The 23,384-nt window shown below is 39.4% G+C and overlaps 1 protein-coding gene across 4 annotated transcripts in view; it reads right to left on the minus strand.

Annotated features, from left to right (window-relative positions):
* The window catches only part of CLCA2 (chloride channel accessory 2), a 43,701-nt gene that overhangs the window by 2,751 nt on the left and 17,566 nt on the right, over positions 1-23,384 (minus strand). For 3 of the 4 annotated variants that reach the window (XM_073896380.1, XM_025872118.2, XM_025872117.2), the window contains 4 exons: positions 22,102-22,326; positions 18,337-18,607; positions 15,165-15,335; positions 11,616-11,849 (listed from right to left, as the gene is read on the minus strand). In XM_073896380.1, the coding sequence (XP_073752481.1) occupies positions 11,616-11,849; positions 15,165-15,335; positions 18,337-18,607; positions 22,102-22,326 (901 nt within the window). The remainder of the gene's footprint in view (positions 1-11,615; positions 11,850-15,164; positions 15,336-18,336; positions 18,608-22,101; positions 22,327-23,384) is intronic. The other variant, XM_073896379.1, reaches the window with a different exon arrangement.

The following is a 23,384-nucleotide window of genomic DNA, read 5'->3' on the forward strand; positions in this document are numbered from 1 at the left end:
AAAAAAAATCCCTAGACATGCAGAGAAGTAGAAAATGTAATATATAGTCAAGAAAAATATCAGGAAATAAAATGAGTCACAAATGACTGAGATTTGAAATTAATAGCCAAAGACTTTAAAATAACCATGATGAGGAGTGCCTGAGTAGCACAGTTGATTAAGTGTCTGCCTTCAGCTGAGGTCATGATCCCAGGTTCCTGGGATTAAGCCCCACATCAGGCAGGGAGACTGCTTCTCCCTCTTTCTCTGCTTATCGCTCCAGCTGCTTGTGCTCTCTCTCTCTCTTTCTCTGTCAAATAAGTAAATAAAATCTTAAAAAAATAAAATAAAATAACCACAATGCATATGTTAAAAGTCAACAGGATAAGTTGTATATAGTGAATGAAGAGATGGGAATTTGAGGAGAGACATGGAAACTTAAAAAAAGAAGAAAATAAAAATTCTAGAATTGCAAAAAAACAGAATAAAAAATTCATTTGAGAAGATTAATAGCAGATTGGACACAACAGAAGAAAAAAATCAATAAGCTTGAAGACAAGTCCATAAAAATCAAACTGTAGCACTCAGGACAAAAGAGAAAAATTGAACAGAATTTCAGTGATCTTTCTGATATACTGACATATCCATTTAGTGTAAGTGGGTATAATATAATGTATAATGTAATATGTAATATAATCATATCATATCATATCAATATTAGCCAGGAAGAAAAGAAGAAAAAGAACAGAATAGAAATTTTTTGAAGACATATTAGCTGGAAATATTCCAAGTCTGGTAAAAAAGAATACAGATCCAGGAAACTCAGCAATCCACAAACAGAATATGTATCAGGAAAACCACTCTTAGGCACATCACGGTCAATTTGTTGAACACCAAAGATAAAACAATTTAAATCAGCCAAAGGGAAAGAAAGACACTCTATACTTTGGAGAATAATAGTAAGAATGATAGCTGACTTCTCATCAGAAAAAAAATTGGGACCATAAGATAATGAAATAACATATTTAAAATACTGAAAGAAAAATCTATTGCCCTGGAATTTTATATCTAGTGAAAATGTACTTTAAAACTTAGGGTGAAATGAACACATTTTCACATAATTGAATCCTGAGAGAATTTCACCTGAAGACCTGAGCTACAAGGTAAATGATGATAGATAAAAATTCAGAACTACAGGAAGGAAGAAGACTAGAAATGGTGACTATATGGGTTACAAAAAAGGGTCATTTTTTTCTCTTTAAAATTTATCAAAAAGGCAATTGATTATTTAAAACAGTGTTCTTCCAGCTTTATAGTATAACTGAGGGTTAGAGGAGGGGGTCATGAGAAGAACAGTTCTGTCACTGAACAGCTTCTTCAGAAGCAGCACATTTTCAACAACTTTTAAAGATAGTAAGTTGTCACAATGGTTGTATAAGAACATGATGAAACGATGTCAGAGGAAGAGTGTGAAAGTCAGGCTGTTCGGCACGTGAGGAAGGTAGTCAGTGCAGGGAAGGAGGTACAATATTGGTGCTTTTTGGAGTCTGGCCCCCCTCCAAAGGCTCTGCCCAGGCCCCTGCTGTAAGAACCTGACTTCTCTGCTCCCCCACACACTGATCTCTACACCCTTTTAATTTCTGTGGCTTCCAAACCATACGAATGGCATTGTGTTAAACTGTGGGTTTTGACCATTTTATGCCTTTTTTACTCAGTATGCAATTATAAATTCTTGGAGTGCAATGACCATCTTAAATTATGCTTATATAATGTTTAGTGCTGTGCTGGGCATTAATGGTAGCTTAGTAAATATATTTTCACTTTAATTTCTTTTTAAAAATATTTTATTTATTTATTTGTCAGAGAGACAGAGAAAGAGAGAGAGAGCACAAACAGGGGGAGTGCAGGCAGAGGGAGAAGCAGGCTCCCTGCTGAGCAAGGAGCCCAATGCGGGGCTCCATCCCAGGACCCTGGGATCATGACCTGAGCCGAAGGTGGACGCTTAACAGACTGAGCCACCCAAGTGTCCCTAATTTCTAAAAAAAAAAATACAAAGGAGATGCAGAACATGCTTGGTACTCAGCTTTAGCAATTATTTTACCCCAGAATTTTAATGAAAACCCAAGGAAGTAACCCATTTCCGTAATGCCTAGCCTGTATACATAATGGTGATCTGATAATATTTTGTTTATTCCACATAATTGGTCATCTTTTCTAGGATATTGTGTATAGTAAAGAGCTGCCATCTGGATAAATACTGATATGCTTGTCCATATATGAGATATTCACTTATTGCTAACAAGGTTCTTAAGAATAGTCACATTTTTAATAATTGTAAAGCCAGAGACATGCCCCCATTATTTTTAACTCTGGCCATAGAGGTGAGGACAACGCCTTTTAGACAATAATTTGTGGGGAAAAAATAGGCACTGAAAGCACATGTTTATGGGTTAAACAGGTACCTATTTGCTAGTTGGTCTATTCATGACTAATTGGTCAATTTTGCCATTGCTGAGTCATCAAATCAGTTATAACAATAATTTCAGAAACTTAATACACATCCAGGCATCCTCTCCACTTATCTTTTGTAGTTTATGGTTTTGATATTATAACAAGCCAGATCTACTTCAATCTTTCCTCTTATCAGTGAAGTTGCATGAAGATGTCTCTATTCCCTTGATTAAGGCCGTCTGTGATACCAATTCTAAAGTCCCATATGGTTGTATCTCTTCTTTTCAAGCTATTAATAACCACTAACACTGCATACTTTCTTTCTACTCTTATACTTCAGCAGTGTAGTTGAAATTCCTAGGGTTCTTCAAAGGAATAGTTTTCCAGTAGTAATGGGAACCTGAGCTGTCATTTGTCTCTTTCAGCACACTGGGTGCTTCTGAGGCACTGAGGAAGTGAGAACACAGTTCTCACTAGGCGCCACTAGGTGGCACCACTCTTACCTTTAAATACAGATGGGAGAATTTGTGGCTCCTTAACTCTTAAATAAAAAGCTAGAGAAGGCAGTAACAACACAAACCAGTAGCCCAGGAAACTTGGAATACTTTTTCTTCCCTCTCTGATTTAATATATGTCACTTCATTTCTTTACGATACCTTATGAAATAAATATTTGTAGTCCTATTTTCCATATAAGGAAATGGAGGCCAATGGAAGCTAAGCAACTGGCCAAAGGTCAAACAGCTGGACTTAAAGCCAGAGTGGGAACAATTTTTTCCTGACATGTAAGTTACAGTTTTTTCCTTTATACAAAGGACATCTCCATCCCAGAGTTTTAATCATTGCACATCTCAAATCTTTAAATCAGGAGAATCCTTAATTCAGAGTGTGAAGTATTTCACTTCTTCTCTGACAAGAAGGGATAGATTTTAGAAGGGAGCAAGATGGCGGAGGGGTAGGAGACCTGGATTTTGTCTGGTCTCAGGAATTCAGCTGGATAGGGATCAAACCATTCTGAACACCTACGAACTCAACAGGAGATCGAAGAAAAGAATAGCAACAACTCTCTGAACAGAAAAGCGACCACTTTCTAGAAGGTAGGACATGCGGAGAAGTGAATCCGAGGCGATATTTGGGAGGATAGACGGCGGGGGAGGGGGCCTCCGTCGGCCGCTTCTGGCAAGTGATAGAGCCGCGGAGCACAAAATCTGAACTTTGAGAAGTCGACTCCACGGAGGGACATCGCTCCAGTGGCTAAGCGGGGGGTGGAATCCTCGCGGAACAGTGTGGTCTCAGGACCGTCGGGGTCACAGAAAGACCGGAGGTGCCTGAGTGCGGCAGAGCTCCCGGGTATCGGAGCGGGGAAGCGGCTGCAGAGACGGAGCCGAGGCGCAGGCTCTCAGCTCGGGGTTGCCATGAACTGTGATCCGCGGCACAGTCGGGCCACGGCTCCTCCAGCAGGGACCCAACAAGCGGCAGATCCGGGGAGACTCCCCTTCCTTCCCGGGGAGGAGCGGCGCGGGAGCGCACCGCAGGGATCTGCTGGGTTTGGAGACTCCACACGGGGTCGGGTGCCAGAGATAGAAACGCTCGGTCACAGGCCGGGTGAGCACGGAGTGCGGCCGGAGACTGGGGAGGCGGGAGTGACGGGCTGCTTTTCTCTGGGGGCCTACTGAGGAGCTGGGCCCCGAGTTCTCAGCTTCTCCTGGACGGAGATTGGGAGGCCATCATTTTCACTCTCCTCCTCCAAAGCTGTAGGAAAGCTTGCAGGGAACAAAAGCTCCTGAGAGCAAACTCGAGCAGATTGCTTAGCCCGGACCGAAAAGGGCGGCGCAATTCCACCTCCGGCAAAGACATTTGGGAACCACGGCAACAGGCCCCTCCCCAAGAAGATCAGCACGAACAGCCAGCCAAGACCAAGTTTACCGATCAAGGAGAACTCTGCACTAGGGGAATACTGTGCATAGATTTCATGGCTTTTTTCCCATGATTCATTAGTCTTTCAAAGTTAATTTTTTTAACTGTCTTTTCTTTTTGAATTTTTCTTTTTCCTTTTTTCAACCAACATCTCTTATCAATCCATTTTTTAAAAAGAATTTTTTTATTTTTCATTTTTAGAGTCATACTCTATCCCTTCATAGTAGTTACCCTTATTTTTGGCATATATATATATATATAAGTTGTTCTCTCTTTAAAATTTTGAGATACAGTTTCTTCTAACAGATCAAAATATACCCTAAATCTCTAGTGTATGGCTTTGTTCTAGTCTCCTGCCTGATCACATTCTCTCCCCCTTTTTTATCCTTTCTTTTTTTTATCCTCTTCTTTCTTTTTTCAAACACCTTCTTATCAATTCCTTTTTTAAAAGTTTTTATAATTTTCATCTTTACAGTCATCTTCCATCCCCTCATTGTATCAACCCTTATTTTGTACATATATGTCTTTCTTTCCTTAAAATTTTAGGAGGCACTTTCTTCTAACAGACTAAAATACACCCAAAATCTAGTGTGTGGCACTGATCTATGCACCAGCCTGATCATATTTGATCATATTCTGTTTTCTTTGTTTTGTTCTGTTTTTGTTTGTTTTTATCTTTTTTTTTTCCTCTTTCTTTTTTCTTTCTTTCCCTTTCTTTTCCCCTGGTTTCAGGTCTTTTCTGATTTGTATAGAGTATATTTGCTGGAGACGTCATTAACCTGTTAGCATTTTGTTCTCTCATTCGTCTATTCTCCTCTGGACAAAATGACAAGATGAAAAAAATCATCTCAGCAAAAAGAACAAGAGGTAGTACCATCTGCCAGGGACCTACTCAATACAGACATTAGTACGATGTTGGACGTAGAGTTCAGAATCATGACTTTAAAGATACTAGCTGGGCTTGAAAAAAGCATGGAAGTGATTAGAGAAACCGTTCCTGGAGAAATAAAAGAACTAAAGTTTAACCAAATCAAAATCAAAAAGGCTATTAATGAGGTGCAATAAAAATGGGGGCACTAACTGTTAGGATAAATCAGAAGAGATTTATAAGGCAGAAGAGAGAATCAGTGATATAGAAGACCAAATGAAAATAAAGAAGCTGAGAAAAAGAGAGATAAACAACTACTGGATCACGAGGGCAGAATTCGAGAGATAAGCGATATGATAAGATGAAACAACATTAGAATAATTGGGATCCCAGAAGAAGAAGAAAGAGAGAGAGGGGCAGAAGGTATATTGGAGCAAATTATAGCAGAGAACTTCCCTAATGTGGGGAAGGAAACGGGCATCAAAATCCAGGAGGCACAGAGAACCCCTCTCAAAATCAATAAAAATAGGTCAACACCCTGACATCTAATAGTAAAACTTACAAGTCTCAGAGACAAAGAGAAAATCCTGAAAGCAGCTCGGGAGAAGAGATCTGTAACTATAACAGTAGAAACATTAGATTGGCAACAGACCTATCCACAGAGACCTGGCAGGTCACAAAGGACTGGCATGATATCTTCAGAGCACTAAATGAGAAAAATATGCAGCCAAGAATACTATATCCAGCTAGGCTGTCATTGAAAATAGAAGGAGAGATTAAAAGCTTCCAGGACAAACAAAAACTAAAGGAATTTGCAAACACGAAACCAGCCCTATAAGAAATATTGAAAGGGGTCCTCTAAGCAAAGAGAGAGCCTAAAAGCAGCATAGATCAGAAAGGAACACAGACAATATACAGTAACAGTCACCTTACAGGCAATACAATGGCACTAAATTCATATCTTTCAATAGTTACCCTGAATGTCAATGGGCTAAATGCCCCAAACAAAGACACAGGCTATCAGATTGGATTAAAAAACAAGACCCATCGATATGCTGTCGGCAAGAGACTCATTTTAGACCCAAAGACACCCCCACATTGAAAGTGAGGGGGTGGAAAACCATTTACCATGCTGATGGACACCAAAAGAAAGCTGGGGTGGCAATCCTTATATCAGACAAATTAGATTTTAAAACAAAGACTGTAATAAGAGATGAGGAAGGACACTGTATCCTACTTAAAAGGTCTATCCAGCAAGAAGATCTAACAATTGTAAACATCTATGCCCCGAACATGGGAGCAGCCAAGTATATAAGGCAATTAATAACAAAAGCAAAGAAACACATTGACAACAATACAAATAATAGTGGGGGACTTTAACAACCCCCTGACTGAAATGGACAGATCATCTAAGCAAAAGATCAACAAGGAAATAAAGACTTTAAATGAAACACTGGACCAAATGGACTTCACAGACATATTCAGAACATTCCATCTCAAAGCAATGGAATACACATTCTTCTCTAGTGCCCATGGAACATTCTCCAGAATAGATCACATCCTAGGTCACAAATCAGGTCTCAACCAGTACCAAAAGATTGGGATTATTCCCTGCATATTTTCAGACCACAATGCTTTGAAACTAGAACTCAATCACAAGAGGAAAATCGGAAAGAACTCAAATATACGGAGGCTAGAGAGCATCCTATTAAAGAATGAATGGGTCAACCAGGAAATTAAAGAAGAATTAAAAAAATTCATGGAAACAAATGAAAAGGAAAACAGCTGTTCAAAATCTTTGGGATGCAGCAAAGGCAGTCCTAAGAGGAAAGTATATAGCAATACAAGCCTTTCTCAAGAACCAAGAAAGGTCTCAAATATACAACCTAACCCTATACGTAAAGGAGCTAGAGAAAAAACAGCAAATAAAGTCTAAACCCAGCAGGAGAAGAGAAATAATAAAGATCAGAGCAGAAACCAATGAAATAGAAACCAAAAGAACAGAACAGATCAATGAAACTAGGAGCTGGTTCTTTGAAAGAATTAACAAGATTGATAAACCCCTGGCCAGACTGATCAAAAAGAAAAGAGAAATGACCCAAATCAACAAAATCATGAGTGAAAGAGGAGAGATCACAACCAACACCAAAGACATACAAACAATTATAAGCACATATTATGAGCAACTCTATGCCAGCAAATTAGATAACCTGGAAGAAATGGATGCATTCCTAGCGATGTATCAACTACCAAATGTGAACCAGGAAGAAACAGAAAACCTGAACGGACCTATAACCACTAAGGAAATTGAAGCAGTCATCAAAAATCTCCCAACAAACAAAAGCCCAGGGCCAGATGGCTTCCCAGGGGAATTCTACCAAACATTTCAAGAAGAATTAATACCTATTCTCCCTAAACTGTTCCAAAAAATAGAAATGGAAGGAAAACTTCCAAATTCATTTTATGAGGCCACCATTACCTTGATCCCAAAACCAAAGACCCCATCAAAAAGAATTACAGACCAATATCCTTGATGAACATGGATGCAAAAATTCTCACCAAAATACTAGCCAATAGGATCCAACAGTACATTAAAAGGATTATTCACCATGACCAAGTGGGATTTATCCCTGGGCTGCAAGGTTGGTTTAACATCCGCAAATCAATCAACGTGATACAATACATTAACAAAAGAAAGAACAAGAATCATATGATCCTCTCAACAGATGCAGAAAAAGCATTTGACAAAGTACTGCATCCTTTCTTGATCAAAACTCTTCAGAGTATAGGCATAGAGGGTACATACCTCAATATCATAAAAGCCATCTATGAAAAACCTACAGCGAATATCATTCCAAATGGGGAAAAGCTGAGAGCTTTCCCCCTAAAGTCAGGAACGCGGCAGGGATGTCCACTATCACCACTGCTATTCAACATAGTATTAGAAGTCCTAGCCACAGCAATCAGACAACAAAAAGAAATCAAAGGCATCCAAATTGGCAAAGAGGAAGTCAAACTCTCACTCTTTGCAGATGATATGATACTTTATGTGGAAAACCCAAAAGACTCCACCCCAAAACTGCTAGAACTCATACAGGAATTCAGTCACGTGGCAGGATATAAAATCAATGCACAGAAATCAGTGGCATTCCTCTACACCAACAACAAGACAGAAGAGAGAGAAATTAAGGAGTCAATCCCATTTACAATTCCACCCAAAACCCTAAGATACCTAGGAATAAATCTAACTAAAGAGGCAAAGGATCTGTACTCAGAAAACTATAAAATACTCATGAAAGAAGTTGAGGAAGACACAAAGAAATGGAAAAACGTTCCATGCTCATGGATTGGAAGAACAAACATTGTGAAGATGTCAATGCTACCTAGAGCAATCTACACATTCAATGCAATCCCCATCAAAATACCATCCACTTTTTTCAAAGAAATGGAACAAATAATCCTAAAATTTGTATGGAACCAGAAAAGACCCCGAATAGCCAGAGGAATGTTGAAAAAGAAAAGCAAAGCTGGCGGCATCGCAATTCCGGACTTCCAGCTCTATTACAAAGCTGTCATCACCAAGACAGTATGGTACTGGCACAAAAACAGACACATAGATCAACGGAACAGAATCGAGAGCCCAGAAATGGACCCTCAATTCTATGGTCAACTAATCTTTGACAAAGCAGGAAAGAATGTCCAATGGAAAAAAGACAGTTTCTTCAACAAATGGTGTTGGGAAAATTGGACAGCCACGTGCAGAAGAATGAAACTGGACCATTTCCTTACACCACACACAAAAATAGACTCAAAATTGTTGAAAGACCTCAATGTGAGATAGGAGTCCATCAAAATCCTAGAGGAGAAGACAGGCAGCAACCTCTTCGACCTCAGCCGCAGCAACATTTTCCTAGAAACATCGCCAAAGGCAAGGGAAGCAAGGGCAAAAATGAACTCTTGGGATTTCATCAAGATAAAAAGCTTTTGCACAGCAAAAGAAACCGTCAACAAAACAAAAAAACAACCGACAGAATGGGAGAAGATATTTGCAAATAACATATCAGATAAAGGGCTAGTATCCAAAATCTATAAAGAACTTATCAAACTCAACACCCAAAGAACAAATAATCCAATCAAGAAATGGGCAGAAGACATGAACAGACATTTTTCCAAAGAAGACATCCAAATGGCCAACAGACACATGAAAAAGTGCTCAACATCGCTCGGCATCAGGGAAATCCAAATCAAAACCTCAATGAGATACCACCTCACACCAGTCAGAATGGCTAAAATTAACAAGTCAGGAAACGACAGATGTTGGTAGGGATGTGGAGAAAGGGGAACCCTCCTACACTGTTGGTGGGAATGCAAGTTGGTGCAACCCCTCTGGAAAACAGTATGGAGGTTCCTCAAACAGTTGAAAATAGAGCTACCATACAATCCAGCAATTGCACTACTGGGTATTTACCACAAAGATACAAATGTAGGGATCCGAAGGGGTACGTGCACCCCAATGTTTATAGCAGCAATGTCCACAATAGCCAAACTGTGGCAAGAGCCAAGATGTCCATTGACAGATGAATGGATAAAGAAGAAGTGATATATATACACAATGGAATATTATGCAGCCATCAAAAGGAATGAGATCTTACCTTTTGCAATGACATGGATGGAACTGGAGGGTGTTATGCTGAGTGAAATAAGTCAATCAGAGAAAGACATGTATCATATGACCTCACTGATATGAGGAATTCTTAATTTTACAAAACAAACTGAGGGTTGCTGGAATGGTGGGGGTGGGAGGGATGGGGTGGCTGGGTGATTGACATTGGGGAGGGTATGTGCTATGGTGAGCACTGTGAATTGTGCAAGACTGTTGAATCACAGATTTGTACCTCTGAAACAAATAATGCAATATATGTTAAGAAAAAAAAAGAATATAGCAGGAGGGGAAGAATGAAGGGGGATAAATCGGAGGGGGAGATGAGCCATGAGAGATGATGGACTCTGAAAAACAAGCTGAGGGTTCTAGAGGGAAGGGGGTGGGGGAATTGGTTAGCCTGGTGATGGGTATTAAAGAGGTCACGTTCTGCATGGAGCACTGGGTGTTATCCACAACCAATGAATCATGGAACACTACATCAAAAACTAATGATGAGGGGCGCCTGGGTGGCTCAGTCATTAAGCGTCTGCTTTCAACTCAGGTCATGATCCCAGGGTCCTGGGATCGAGCCCCGCAGTGGGCTCCCTGCTCAGTGGAGAGCCTGCTTCTCCCTCTCCTTCTCCCCCTGCTTCTGTTTCTGCTCTCACTCTTTCTCTTTCTGTCAAATAAATAAATAAAATCTTAAAAAAAAAAATTTGACTTACTCTTTAAAAAAAACTAATGATGTAATGTATGGTGATTAACATTACAATAAAAAAATTTAAAGGAAAAAAAAGGATAGAGTTTGATAAAAGAACTGGAAGACAAAGCGACAATACTGATGTTCCTCAGCAGCACAAAATTATTTGTAATTGAGATGCTTTCTGGTGAATGTAGTAAATGGATAGAGAATTATAAGCCAAATAAAGATGACCTAGGTTGGAAGCAAGACTGGCAAAGTCCCAAGGTGGTCATTGTTATTGACCAATATTGACAAAATAAGCTTTCAGTAGAGAAGGTTGGTTTCTACAGGCATCTTAATCAGGATAACAGGAAATAAGTTATTTAATGTATAACCAATGATAACCATGTTTTGGTGATGGCAAAGATGTTAGAAAAGTTATTCTCTGAGAAAAATTATTTTGTTGAGTTGCTACAGGGATCAAGAAATGGTGCTGGAACCCTGAACCTGGTGTAGGCCTTAGAAAAGGGAAGGTTAAGAAAGAACTTCATCAGTGTCCACCCACACAAGGATAAGGAAGCCCACATAATGAAACTGGGTCTAGTCTCCCTAAGGAAAGTGATGGCCACAAGCCGGGGTGGAAAATGCACCAAGTTTTGCATGACTTATGGGAATTATTCCCCTAACCCTGACTTGTAAATCTTTGAATTCACTATCCACTATCTAATCTTCAGAAAACTAAATACCTCTAGTATTTGGAAGCCCATGCTCTGTAATGCAGAACCCTTCTGTAGACTAGACTACTCTTGCATATGGTATTTATGTTTCCAATCAAGATTTCTAGATGATCAGTGTCAGTTTGTTTACCAGGGCCTTCTCAATTCTGGGGGAGCTGACAAGCTCCCATTCCTACCTCCAGCATATAAGGCCCCATCAACAACTCAAAGCTTTTCATAACAATCCTCTGCAGCTTTGTCAGCTCAAAGCCCCCAAAGCTATTTTCACCTAGCTAACCCCTGACATAATTATTGGAAATGCCACCTTGTAGAAACACAGGTAGTGAAGCAAGAAACCTACCATGGCCTTGATCATAGTCTTCTCCAGGTGCTGTCCAAAATAGAGTCACCTCCTCTTCCACTTTGACAGCATGCAGGTCAGTAATCTTGCATGGTGGAAACACGTCAGGATGGGGGCCGGCTGGAACTCCTAGCACGGAAAAGGAGCCTCCTGAACTTACTCGGCTAAAGCCCCACTTTGGCTCCTCCTCACTCCTGCCCACGGATTTTCTTGGGGCATTCATCTGAATGTTGCCTGTGACCAAGAAAAGAACGGCCAAAACCACAAATGACAATCTTCTGAGTAGCTTGTTTTTGAGAGACTCTGGGGAGACATTATAAAACCTTTTTTTCTTTGCTACATCTTTAGAATAACTGAGTTTGTTTATTCCACAATTCATTCATTTGTTTGTTCGTTCATTCATTCATTCATCCATCCTTTCACTAAATAAATATTTTGAAGGCAGTAATCACAGATAAAAGAGTATTCCTCTTGGGATTTATAGTCATACCAATAAAACTATATTTATAAGTCATGATAAACATAAGAAGGAAAAAGGGCAGGGTGCTGTGAAGAAAAATAACACAGATACATAATTTGTAGTGGTATCAAGGAAATAATGTTTAAAGGCATCCTAAAGGGTGAGTAGAAGTCAGCCAGGCAGAGTGGAGGTAATAATATCTCAGGCAGAGGGAACAGGTTGTGTAAACTCTGAGGTCCTAAAGAGCCCTGCAAATTAGAAAAATTTAATTAAAGCAAGGACGAGAATAGTTGGAGATAAGATCAGAGAGAGAAGCTCCTAGAGGGCCTTGCAGGCCACTCTAATGATTTTAGAGTTTAATCTTATGAGCTGTGGGGAAGCAGGGCAGTGACATGATCACGTGTACTTCCTCACAGGCCACTGTGGCTGCTCTCATTAAAGAATGGGTCCTAGCACAGCAAGCAGTGGGCCATGAAGACAGTCACTGCAACAGTCCACACGGGGACATGGCAGGGTGGGCTGGGTGACAGCAGTGGGGAGGAGGGCAGAAGTAGGCGGTTTGAGATGTGATTGGGAGATAAAATCAATAAAAGCTGGTGATAGGTTTGAGTATGGAACGGTGAAGGAAAGTGGGTAGGAAAAAAAAAAAGAGAAAAGAAGAAGAAACAGCTCCCAGGTTTCTAAAATGAGCAACTTGGGAGGAGAAGCAGGCTAAAGGGAAGAAGACTGAAAATGTAAGTTACAAGGTTTGTGATTCCTTTATAACATTTAATCGAAGACGACAAGGAGCCAGTTAGACATAAAAACCAAAAAAGAGGTTTTTATCTAGATTTAATATTTTTGAACTTATGAATTGGGAAGTTATAGGCATATAGATATTATTAAAGCCATATGGGTTAGTGAGGTTACCTAATAACAATTTCAACTGTAATGATAAATAGCATTTATTGAGTGCCTGGCTCACTACTTGCCAGGTACTTATTTAAGTATCTTACATGTATCAGCTACTTAATTTTCCTAGGAATGCTATAAGGAAGGTACAGTTATAACCCTCCCCCCCTTTTTTCAAGATGATGCAACTGAAGCAAACAGAAACTAAGTAACTTGCCCAAAGTCGTACATCTAGCAGTACATGGAGGAGCGAGGTTTCAAACCCAGGCAGAGTGGCTCAGATGGTAGAGTAAGAAGGTTAGGCCTGAGCTCTGAGAATTGCTAACATTTAGAGGCTTGATAGAAAAGGAGGAGCCAGAAAAGGAGCCTGACCCCCCCCCCCAAAAAAAACGATTCCAGAACATAAGAGGTAATTGTAGAAGCCAGGAGATGACAAAGGCAAAATCAATCAGCTGTTTCAGACACTGCTGAGGACTGACATATATTCTTTGGATTTAATAGCAGATTGGTCACTGGTGACTAGGGCCAGAGCCATTCCGGTTTTGGGGGGTTTGGGTGGAAGTCAGATTGTGGCGAACGGAGTCGTAAACTGGAGGTGTCAAAGTGCAGGCAGCAGGTTTAGACTAATGTCAAGGAAGTCGATGACAGGGAGGTGGACAGTATCTGAAGGGAGACCAACAATAGAATTTTTTTAAAATATGGGATGATAAATCATGCTTGAATGCTGCTCAGAGGGGTCGGTAGAGTGGGACCATGCAAGGGTGAGCTCTCAAGGCCTCTGGATGGGATCCAGAGCAGATCCTGTAGAGACACTGGCCTTTGGAGAGGAGAAGGGTGCAGACACTGCTGTGTCTGGGGATTTGGTGGCATGAAAATAGAGCAGCTCCCATTATTTAATGAAGTGTGTGCTCAAGGTGGTCTTCTAAAAGTGAGCTGATAAAGTGAATGTTATATGTAGTAGACATGCCTAGGGAAACCTAGCTTTTTCTTTCTATGCTGCTAAGAGCCTCTACAAAATACACAGATGAAAGGACAGTTGAATATTACTTTTCTAATCTCACTGTATACCAGATGCTGATAATGTGTATCCTTTAAACTCATGGATTTTAGAAAGATACTAGACAAGACAGTAGCCTTCGAGTTCCTCAATAGGAATCAAGTCTTATTCTACCTGCTATCCCAAGTTCCTAGGACTAAGCCTGTCACCTAGTAAGCCTTCAAAAATGTTTGAGGTATAAATGAAAGAAGGAATATTTATTTATAACTGTTATAGCTAGATGCGAAATCATATCTATGCAATAAAACTGTGTTACCTTGCAATTTGATTTACACTGGTTTTGAAGTAACCCAAAGTAAATACATAGGAGAGTAAATTATGTTTTAGGAAAAGCTAAAATTATCAGGAGATGCAAATTCAGTGGAACATCTTGATTATTTTCTACTTAAAAGTACATAAAGACCAAAAATATAGAATCAAGTTATGAAATAGTTATGATTAATTATAGCTGCTAAAGTTCATGAAAAGTATTCATAAAGATTCTGCAGTTTTGGAAATAATGTTTAGAAATGTTTTTTGAGATTGTTTAAAATGATTATAGCATATTTTTGTTTTCTGTTACACTTTAACCACTGCTTCCCTTTGGGAACTATAATAATGGTGTTACGAAAAGACGTGTATCTTCTATTTATTTGGTGCTTTTCTCTTGAAGGAAGAGAGGACATCTTCAGGAATCACTCAGTTGTCTGTAACATCCAAACTCATATTTATTCAGGAACTCATTTTTTGTGTGGATTGTTTGGGCTGTTTGCTTCCTTCTTTCAACTGCTAACTACTTTTGCCTGTTTTTCTTGCCTAACCCTCTATAGAGGAAATACAGGAGCTATAAATGAGAAAAAACTCAACAAATCTCTTTAACTGTTAGTAATTCTGATGAAACAGCCACAAGAAAGAGTTCAAAATAATGACTAAAATGAACAAATATCTGTGGAATATCTGTGGGAATTATCTATTGCCTTCTTGATTGACTACCTTGAACCACTGAGGATTGAAGAGATAGCACAAATTATACATTGACTTAAGCATAAAGGGTTTTGAAATTCTATCTCTCTCTTACTCTTCTCTCTCTCTCTCTCACACACACACAGACCAGTGATATATACGTTAAATGATGTTACATAACAGTGCTCATGATTCTTACCATTCGCTATGTAACCTGGTACATACATAGCACGACTCCCTGGAATAGAGTAGGCTAGGCCGCTTATGCTGGGGGAGTGACTGACATGCACTTTCAAGCTATATCTGCCATTTACAGCAAAGGAGAAAAAATATCTCGAGTAAATTCCATCATTTTTTATAATATCAGCACCTGCATATATAAAAAGAAAGGTCAATGTCACCACTTGTCATCACAGTTGATTACTAATATTTAATTAAATCATTAAATAATAAGCTTTGCTCCCTTCCTTCTTCCCATTTTAGCAAATCCAGTCGTGGTCATAGCTACTTTTAATATTAAAATCCAATGGCTCCTTAACTTCTCCCTGTGATTCCTTAACCTCTGACAAATTATTTTCTGAAGGTGAATGAGTTGTGCTTCAGTGCTCATAAAGCATATAATAACCACCTTTAGAGCTCTCCTTCTTATCATTGAAAATAAGACTAATTTTTCATGGAAATCAAGCATATTCTTTTTGTTTATGGTTACAGACTCTTTTGAGATAAAAGATATTCTGTTCCAGGAAATAAATATAGATGCACATATACACATTTCATATAATTTCAAGGGATTTATAAACATCCTGCAGCCCTGATGAAAAAAAAATCTGGCAGTTGATAAAGTAGTGTGAAATTATTTAATTTCCTCATTAGAAGGTAACATGGAACTGTTGTTCTAGATTCTGAGGGGTTTGCTGAATGGGGTTTGACAGGCTTTGGTTCCATCCACTGTGCTTTGCTTCAGGAAGCATTTAGAAAGCTTGGCCAGCGCTAGACTTCTTTTCCTTGGAGAGCAGTTCAATTCCAAACCAAGTCCAACTGAATGGTGGGGAGGCCCAGACTCCAGGGTAGCAGTGGGAGGTATAGCTTAGCCCAAGTGCAGAACATATTCACTCTTCAAGTGCAGGTGGCCACCCTGGGCAAATGGCTTGTCCTTTCCTCGAGTTAGTTCACACCACATACTCAGCCCTGGACCCTAGCACTGTATCACCACTAAAGTGCTCTCAAATCCCCACTGCAGAGGCAGGACTGCTCCTTAACATGAGAAAAGTAGGAGTATATTGAATTAAAATAAAAAGTGCTGAGCAGCTTATTATCATAGTAGGTCTAGAAATTTTTCTCTATTGGAAAGAAATAAAATCTTGGTATTTAGAGGTTTACTGATTAATCAGATCTATTTGTTAAGAAATGATAAAGGAAAATCTCTCTGTGCCACAGTTACTACCCCCACCTCTTTTAATCCCTGAGTTAGAAAGAAATGGGAAAGAACACTAGCGTGGAGTTCATGGGACTTGGTCCTTAAGGTCTGGATCCACCACTCAGTAGCTGTGAAACATCTCTCTGAGCCTCAGTTTTCTCATCTGTAAAATGGGGAAAACTTATCTCACAGGGCTGTTGTGTTGATTATCTCAGTGTTCATGAGAAAGCACATTTTAAATTATAAAGGACTTCATAAGTGTACATTTTATTATTGTTCATGAATTTGGTAGTGGATAAATACTGCTTCCATTATAAAAATAAGTGTTAGCTATTTACATGTGTGTTAAATATTGGGGGGAAAAAACAAACCCTACATTTACACTTTGGTGCTTAAGCAATACTTTCCATTGTTTCTTTCATTAGAGTATAATTTTTTTTTTTTTTGAGAGAGAAAGAGAGACAGAATGTGAGCAGGGGGAGGGGCAGAGGGAGAGAGAGAATCTTAAGCAGGCTCCATGCCCAATGCAGAGCCCAACACTGGGCTCAATCTCATGACCCTGAGATCACGACCTGAGCCACAATCAAGAGTCTGACACTTAACCGACTGAGCCACCAGGCACCCCTAGAGTATAAATTTAGACATCAAATAAATAAAATGGTTCCAGGGAACAAATATAAAAGCTGTTGAGCTGACTCAGGTGATCTCTCCTAAGAGAACAGGATCTATTCTCCAGGCCAGCCCATAGGCTGAAGCAAAGGGGAAGCATCTGGAAAGTGCATTTTTAGACTATATACAGAAACTAAAAGGTGTAGCCATGGATAAGCAATCAGAGCATGAGACGTTCATTTGGATCCATTCCAATAGACAAAATGAGAGGACTTCTCTGGTGTCCCTCTGAGGTAGATTTGAACTAAAATCCTTTGAATGAACTTTTGTTTCATAAATGTCATACAAGATTGCCATGGCAAGATGCTAACGGGTTGCCAAACCTAAGACTCTTGAAAAATAATTATCTTTGAAACACCTGAGTGCAGGAGTATGGTTTTATTAGTAGATCAAACACTTGTGGCTGCCCACATAGATTTTGAAGCCTGTTGTCCTTCTGAGAATGTAGTTTAGGGAAAGAACAGAACAGAAAAGATAAAACAACAAAAGAGTTTGTTTTTAAGACAAAAAGTTAGTCAGAAAGAGTCTAGGAGCTGCTATTTCCTGGCCTGATGATATGCTGTCTGTGAGGTATGATGTAGAATGTGTAGAATGAGCGCTTGAAGTAGGCTTTTGTTTTCTTTTACTTTGTTTTCCCCATGGAGGGAAAATCTCTGTCATGATTCCACTAGACTTGCTGGCCTGGTCATCTTGTGAGCAAATCATACATGTAAATGCACTGGCTCTTCCCTCTTATCAACCCTGCTACTTGGCTAAAGAATAGTCTGGGGTTATCTCCCAGGTCACAAGTTCAGTTTCCAATTTTCTCTTCACTACTGGGCCTGAGGAGACCACCACTGCATCTTACTTCTTGGGTTTTCATTTGCTATTTTAATTGTCCAATCTTATTATTTCAGTGAATAATATAGCTGGTGAATCTTAGAGGAATATGGGCATGTCACAAGGACATAAAAGCCTGTTCTGTGTGACCTCAGTGAGTTGCTAGTGTCACTGGCCAAATAAAGACCTAGGTGTCAAGCTACTTCCTCCCACCCTTTTGTTCACCCACAGCCACACTGAGGAAACTCAAGGAGACTCTTCCCATTCTCTTTCCTTGTGCAGATGTGACCTGTAGCTACTCAGTATGTCAGTGACTCTCTTGAGGACTCGAGAATCTCAAAAGATTCGATGAGAAAAATAATTGAATTGAAGGACTTTTACAGGTAAGCTTAAGATTGATACTGCAGCATCATAACACAACAACAGCTCTTGAGAGCATGAAAAATGACATGACATTCCTTGTTACCTGCTCCATTGTCAAAAAGGTCCAGAGCAATAGGATCGGCAGCCTCTGGCTCAATTGTAGCAGTAACAGTGGCATTAAGAATGGGATAAATCCCTTTTCTCACATTTGCATAAATCATCACAGGCTGGGGAAAATGGGTGCTATCTCTTTCCACAAAGGCTTCCACAGTAGCAGGGGGCATGGCTGAGCTGGAGGCGCGAGAGGTCACTGTCACTTTCAAGGCTTGAAGAGAATGGTGGGTATTGTTCAGTGTGTAGGTCCAGAGCCCAGGCTGCAAAACAAAGTCTTTTTGTTTTGTCAAATGTAAAGAAAAAAAATCAACCCTTAATTTTAAAGCATAAGTCTGAGCTCCTAGGGGCTTTAATCCTTGTTTTGTTGATGCTGCATTTTCTGAAGTAGCTACAGAAGAATGTCAGGGAAAGTAATATTGGTTTAACAATTCATTATTTACATGGCTTTCACAGCACAACCCACTTTTATTGTTAGGTAACTTCTTAGGGAATTATACCATGAACTTATTTGTGGGGAGGACATATTTTAATTCACATTTTTGGAAGATAATGATAAGTGACCAGCTTTAAAGTATTTTGCAAAAATTAACTTGAGCCCCTTCACCCAAAAGACATTTCAATGTTTTTATTCCTTTTCTACAATTGAGAAAATTATAGCAAATTAAGTGGACAGTTATGCTTTATGTGAATCACTGGATTAAAAAGGAGTCGTATCCTTCCTTCCCTTCATGTCCCTCAATCCCCACCCTGAATATCCAGAAATCTCAAACAACAAAACCCACATACACTATTAGAGACCAAGAAAAGGAACACTGTTTTTTAATAAGTCAGGATTCTACAATGCCTGTGTTGAGTAATTTGTAGAAATATTGCTAAATGCCATTCTTTTGCCTGTCTAGGCTGCCTGGGGGAAACCTGCAAGAGAATGTCAGAAAGAAAAAAAGCTTAAACTACAAGTAACAGAAATTTGTTCTTTGGGTAAGATTATATATAAATATCCCTTTTTTCCCCATTCTTGCTGTTGCTTATTTTTTTTTTTTTATTTTGCGAGAGAGAGAGCACACACAAGCTGGAAGAGGGGCAGAAGGGGACAGAGAGAGAATCTCAAGTAGGCTCCATGCCCAGCACAGAGTCCAACTCAGGGCTCAATCTCACAACTGCAAGATCATGACCTGAACCTAAACCAAGAGTTGGTGGCTTAACTGACTGAGCCACCCAGGCACTCCACTGTTGCTTCTTATTAAATCCTAGAAGTAACAGGAGGAACACAGTAGAGCTCGAGGGGAAAGAGAAAGCAGTGAGGGGTTAAGTTCTGACTCAGTGTGGAAAATTAAGATGCCACCACACCCTACCAGCCTTCTTCATTGGGATTCATGAGCTTGGCCGTTTTCCTGCGAGAATTCAAGTATCAAGATCATCTATTCTTTTTTTTTTTTTTTTTTAATCATAAAATTAGTAACAGACACTTAGTACAAATCGCCATATCAAAACCTTCTCTTTGGGTGTAATGTGTGTTTTGCTGTAGGGCACCTCGTGCAGACGAAGAGGTCAGGCAAAGGCAACAAAAAGTAGGTAAAATGTTCTTGGCTCTTGTGCAAAGAACATGCTGTGAAAAGAACATGATGAGTTGAGAGAAAAGTAAGGAAGAGCAGAGCAGAGAATGTTTGGGAAGAGGGTTAAGAAATAAGCTTGGGCAAAAGTTAGAACATAAACTGCCTGATATGTAACAGTAACCACATAGATTTTATCCTGAGACCACCAATTAGTTTTGAATAGGAGATAGGCTTGATCAGATTCATGCTTCAGAAGAATCACTGGGGTAGAGGTAAAGCAGAGGCAGGGAAACCCTAGGAGAGGCTGCAACAGGGATCTGGGAGTGGGGAGGGTAGAAGGTGCTGGGGAAGGACTGCACTCAGGCAGTGCACGGGTGGACCTCATCAATTCACCACCCTGCTGAGAACCACTAGCAATTTCCTTTCCCTTTAGGATTCAAGCTCTTCTTGCCTTTATGGGCATACAGAGCCCTTGCTGACATGGTTCCTGTTTGTGTTTAACCTCATCACTTCCTCTCTTTCCTTCCCCTAAATCTCCACCTTATATACTGCTGTGTAGTTCATCCATGTTGACCTACTTGGTTCTATGAAGAGCTATGTTCTATTTTTTTCTGAACCTTTCTATGTGCTATTTCCTCTGCACAGAATGTCATTGACACCTCTGGTCTCTTTATCCTCTCTATTTCCATTTTGATGTTTTTACTTCCAGGAAGCAGTCACCTTCCCTGGAAGCCTGTGCATCATTCCTGTATGCTCTGAGTACTCTGTTTTTGTTTTTTTTTTATCTATACAATTACTTATTTTTTTAAAATAATTTTTATTGTTATGTTAATCACCATACATTACATCATTAGTTTTTGATGTAGTGTTCCATGATTCATTGTTTGCGCGTAACACCCAGTGCTCCACGCAGAATGTGCCCTCTTTAATACCCATCACCAGGCTAACCCATCCCCCCACCCCCTCCCCTCTAGAACCCTCAGTTTGTTTTTAAGAGTCCATTGTCTCTCATGGTTTGTCTCCCCCTCCGACTTACTCCCCTTCATTCTTCCCCTTCTGCTATCTTCTTCTTTTTTTTTTCTTAACATATATTGCATTATTTGTTTCAGAAGTACAGATCCGTGATTCAACAGTCTTGTACAATTCATAGTGCTCACCATAGCACATACCCTCCCCAATGTCTATCACCCAGCCACACAATCCCTCCCACCCCCCACCACTCCAGCAACCCTCAGTTTGTTTCCTGAGATTAAGAATTCCTCATATCAGTGAGGTCATATGATACATGTCTTTCTCTGATTGACTTATTTCACTCAGCATAACACCCTCCAGTTCCATCCACGTCGTTGCAAATGGCAAGATCTCATTCCTTTTGATGGCTGCATAATATTCCATTGTGTTTATATACCACATCTTCTTTATCCATTCATCTGTCGATGGACATCTTGGCTCTTTCCACAGTTTGGCTACTGTGGACATTGCTGCTATAAACATTGGGGTGCACGTACCCCTTCGGATCCCTACATTTGTATCTTTGTGGTAAATACCCAGTAGTGCAATTGCTGGATTGTATGGTAGCTCTATTTTCAACTGTTTGAGGAACCTCCATACTGTTTTCCAGAGTGGCTGCACCTGCTTGCATTCCCACCAACAGTGTAGGAGGGTTCCCCTTTCTCCACATCCTCACCAACATCTGTCGTTTCCTGACTTGTTAATTTTAGCCATTCTGACAGGTGTGAGGTGGTATCTCTGAGTACCCTGTTCTTATTCCTACCATGGTATTTTTTTGTAAAGCACCCAGACAAGACCCAGCACATAGAAGATACTCAAAAACATATGTATTGCATATATTCATATTATAAATTCTAGGTGGAGTTTTTTTTTTGCTAAGCATATAGATAACTATGTTTGTGTGAATTTTGTAAAGAAGAAAGTAAGCAAAAATAAATTATTTGTACTGCATACATACTAATTTCCACTGTTAAAGAGAGAAGACTTTGGTATCCATTATTTAAAGTTTTGAACATAACTTAGTTGTTTCTCTTACATTTTTAACATTCACAAAATGCCTTCATATGAATTTAAAGTAAAATTTTGATAAGAATAGGATTTCTTTATACAGTGCATTTAATTATGTGATTCAATTGAAAGTTATGTACTTGACTAAATGTCGTCATTGTGAACAAGCTCACAACACCTACCTTAGCAGTTCCTGGAATGCAGAGGCGAGCAGTCTGCAAAGCTGGATTGGTGGTAAAATTATTTGCATAGTATTTTCTTCCATTAGGATCAAATAATGCAATCTCAGGGGGACCGCTGGTCTGCCATGTGACTAGAAAGGTAGTGTCATTGCCCACACTGTTATCCAGGGTCACAGTGTTTTTCAGTTGATGGTGAGGTTTAAGATTTTCACCTGTACTTTCAAGCTATTAAAGAAAATACACATATATGTGAAAGTTTCTAGTGTAGGCATAAACATTCCATCTTTTTCTTTACTTCTGGACAAACAAAAATAAATGGGCAAAAATAAAAATAATTTAATTCTGACATGTACTATATTTAGATAAATCACTTTTCATAAAAATACCTCACCAAAGCAAAATATTGTATATTATAGGAGTACAGAAGATATAAAATAGTCTGTTATGGTTAATACAAGTGTCACTTCATTATTTTTTACAGAGAGATTTTAGCTGTTCTCATACTCATTCTCATCCAAATCAATAGTAGCCTTGGATCAGCAATTATAATAACAAGCTTTTAAAAAAATTTTGTTTGTGAATGTGCTTAAGCGGTTTAATTTATGTTATCTCTCCAGATACTTTTATGGGCATGGAGCCCAGCGTGAGACTTGAACTCACGACCTGAGATTAAGACCTGAGCTGAGATCAAGAGTCAACTCAAATGACTGAGCCACCCAGGCACCCCTACTTTTATATATTTTAATAAGAAATAAAACACTGAGTTTCAGGGGGCTTGGGTACATTAAAATAATTATTTAGCCATTCACAATAAGCCACGTGCACATGTGTGTGTGTGTGTGTGTGTGTGCATACAATACATACAGAGTGCAAATAGATGACGGCACTGTGCTAAATGCTTTACATATATTATCTCACTTAATCCTTATGAAAACCCTCTGAAGTGAGTACTGTTATCCACATTCACAGTTGAGAAGACTGTGGCTTAGAGAAGTCATTTGTCTAGTTGTCACATGGCAAGGAGCAGAAATTGGGATAGAGCCCAGGCAGGGAGACATCAGAGCCCCTACATTTAATCACTATGTAGTCACAACAGATACAAGTCAATAAATAACTTCAAAAATTTTATTTATTAAATAAACACACTGTGTAATGCTCTGTAATATTGCTCAAACTTGGAAAGCATATAAAATTTTTGGTAGATGACAGCAAAAACACTGTGGATTATTTGGTCAAGTCCATTTTACAAGTGTTTGTGGTCTGCTGACTACTGGGGCACATTC

The sequence above is a fragment of the Callorhinus ursinus genome, unplaced genomic scaffold (assembly GCF_003265705.2).
Source record: "Callorhinus ursinus isolate GAN/ISIS: 27379988/994484 unplaced genomic scaffold, GSC_fseal_2.0 scaffold9, whole genome shotgun sequence".
Lineage (NCBI taxonomy): Eukaryota > Metazoa > Chordata > Mammalia > Carnivora > Otariidae > Callorhinus > Callorhinus ursinus.